This window comes from Austrofundulus limnaeus, unplaced genomic scaffold (assembly GCF_001266775.1).
Source record: "Austrofundulus limnaeus strain Quisiro unplaced genomic scaffold, Austrofundulus_limnaeus-1.0 Scaffold194, whole genome shotgun sequence".
Taxonomy (NCBI): Eukaryota; Metazoa; Chordata; class Actinopteri; order Cyprinodontiformes; family Rivulidae; genus Austrofundulus; species Austrofundulus limnaeus.
The window spans coordinates 59,296-62,021 of NW_013952596.1; the positions used below are offsets into that span (position 1 = coordinate 59,296).

The 2,726-nt window shown below is 40.7% G+C and overlaps 1 protein-coding gene across 1 annotated transcript in view; it reads right to left on the reverse strand.

Annotated features, from left to right (window-relative positions):
- Positions 1-2,726, reverse strand: part of LOC106524604 (testis-expressed sequence 2 protein) — a gene marked incomplete at its 5' end in the record, with an annotated part of 12,376 nt that overhangs the window by 7,049 nt on the left and 2,601 nt on the right. The window contains 5 exon segments of the mRNA XM_014018471.1: positions 476-576; positions 985-1,155; positions 1,414-1,649; positions 1,768-2,077; positions 2,315-2,515. Coding sequence (XP_013873925.1) covers positions 476-576; positions 985-1,155; positions 1,414-1,649; positions 1,768-2,077; positions 2,315-2,515 — 1,019 coding nt within the window.

The following is a 2,726-nucleotide window of genomic DNA, read 5'->3' on the forward strand; positions in this document are numbered from 1 at the left end:
CATTTAAATTTTAGATAAATCAATAGTGATTCTGACCTAACGGTCTGATAAGCACAGTGGGAGTTTTGTGACGTATCATAAAGTATAAGTTCATTATTTATATTGATGGTTAAAGACACCACAACCCAGGTCTTATTGATGTTTCAGAGCTCCATCTTTATTTATCTCATCTAGTTTTTAAGTCTACTTTTGCCTAGAGTATTTAATTCTGTAAGTAGTATTTACCAGACCTGATGATGTGTTTTGTACATCCTGTCCTGTTTAGCAAAGCTTTATGCAGAAAATCAAGCCGCAGACGTTATTATTTGAGGAACTCTTCAGGTTATGTAACCTGACAGATAATTGGCTCATGTTACAACATTTATATCTGTGTGATCTGTGATGTGGATTAACAGTTCAGCTCTTGATGTCACAGCTTTTAGATGAGGGTAAAACACTGAACAACCACTGTGTGTTTGAAATKTTTTCTCTCTTGCCTTGATGGTCGACGTAAGGTGCAGAAGCCCTGAGGATTCTGGGAATGTCTGAGCCCATGTCCAGTTCTGTCAGGGTCAATTCATTCATGAAGTAAGGCAGCTGAAAAACACACAGGCAAACAATTAACATTTAACATATGGGTTTTAATATTTGGTAAACTTTAGAACGCCATAACATCATATAGAACAATATAAGAAGGGTAAATCCCCCTCTTTATAAGAACAGACAGTAAAGACACATCTGCATGCACACATGGATGAAGCTGTTAGAAACACCTTACAGCATGAACTCTGTGTCCCTGAAGGACTGAGGTCTGTTCTCAAGAGTTTTATTGAGACTGAAATCATTTAAAAGCTGAGACCRTTTTGAGAAACACAAACATGTAWTTTAATTGGATGTGTCTATAAAAACTGTTTCCTGTAGCGCTCCATCTTTCCTGCTTGTTATAAGTTCTATAAAAAAGAAGAAGAAGAAAGCCCAACTCGTTASTGGTCTTGTTACACTCACTCGAATCTTGCTGAGCTTCATCTGGATCTTCTTTGAGACCACTTCAGCCCAGTAGGGCTCGGTCAGGAAGTCCCAGAAGAGCCGACGGAGAGCCGCGTTCACCCAGGKAACAGCATGCTCCRCTTCCTCCTCTCCCTGGGGCTGCACCTGAGCTGAAGTGTTCCCCTGAAGCTGAAGACAGAGCTCACATAAATAACACTCAGAGAAAAACAACAACGCCTTTTTCTCTGCAGAACGTTCAGTCTGCGGCTTCTTAAGTCCCTCCTCTGCCTCAAACCTRAAGTCTGACTGAGATGGGATGTTGTGTAAAGTATAAAAACAGAAATAAATAATTTGCAGATCTCATAAACCCATATTTTCTTCACAACGGATCATAGTAAAAGGTAATAAATYTTTGAAGTCTAAATTATAAAAATGAGTATTTGCTACCTTCTTCTCAGCCCCGGGGCTGCTCTGCAGACTGGAAGAGGAGCTGGCAGCTGTGGGGCTGACCGCCAGCTGTTTCGGCAGTATGGAGCCCATGTAGACAGAGTAGTCTAATGGAGGCTTGCTTTTGGCACTGCCTGCTGTCGTGCAGGAGGCTGCAGAGTCCTTGGACTTCAGCTGAGATGCCAGCACCTCATTGAGACTGCTGCGGCTGTTGCTGCGGCTGTGAGAGCTCGTGGCTGTGGCAAAAAGAAAAAAAAAAAATTTTAAAAAGACATTCAACTACAAACTTTTTTTTTAAAATTAGGTTTATTTTGTCTTGATATAAAAAAGACAGCTTTGAAGACTTTTACTGACCCTTTTTACCGTTTCCACCACCGGAAGTTTTCTTTAGCTCCCCTCTGATGTTGGAGGCCGACAGAAACCTCTGGAACCAGTCTTCTTTGTCCCTCCCAGTCCTCCCAAACAGGTAGAGGGTCTGGCGTCTTCTGCAAGAGGACGGTGACTGTCGCTCCTGTGCTTCGTTGTCMTTTGAACTTGTGGTCTGATTSCCCKCCGACCCCTCTGTCTTTGACATGAAGTCATCTTGTTTGGCGAGTTCAATGCAGATGGGGTATTTTTTGTTCCACACTCGCTTCCTGGCCAGATTTGGAGGCACTAAATATACCTGAGAGCATAAATAACATTTAACGTGTTATTTRATTGTAACTATAAGAAAAGGTTTCTTTTAGTTTTTTCATGAACCTAATGATCACAAAATGAGCTGTTCTTTAAAAAGGTTTCCGGCTTAAAGTTCAACTATCCTTGACATTTAATAAGTGAATCAATCAGCTAAAAAGTTYAAGAACAACTTCCAATAAAACCTTTAAAGCTACATGAAAGATGTGTGGAAATAAAAACATACTTTGCTGTTGGTAAGGTCATAGATCTTCTGGCTGACGTAGGACACGTCAGGTTTTTGTTCCTTGTGCGTGGCACGGCGGGCGATGTTGCGGTTGGGTTTAGACAAACGAATGGTGGAACCCTCCAAGCGGACAAAGACGGACTGCGTCAGCATGGCGTGGTACGTCTCAGGGTCGTAGTTCAAAATCTCATTCATCCAGCCCTGGAAGGAAGACAAGTAAGCTCCATTTTAATGAAATCTCTCTGCACTGACAGTGTGTTCTATTAAATTACTGAATCATTTGCTTAAAACTGTTTAAATATGTAGAATTTATAACTTATTTACATGGTGATTAAAGTGATTTTCCAACTCTTTTAAAAGGAATACACACTGTTTTGTTAAATGAAGTCAATAACAATAATAGCATTATTAT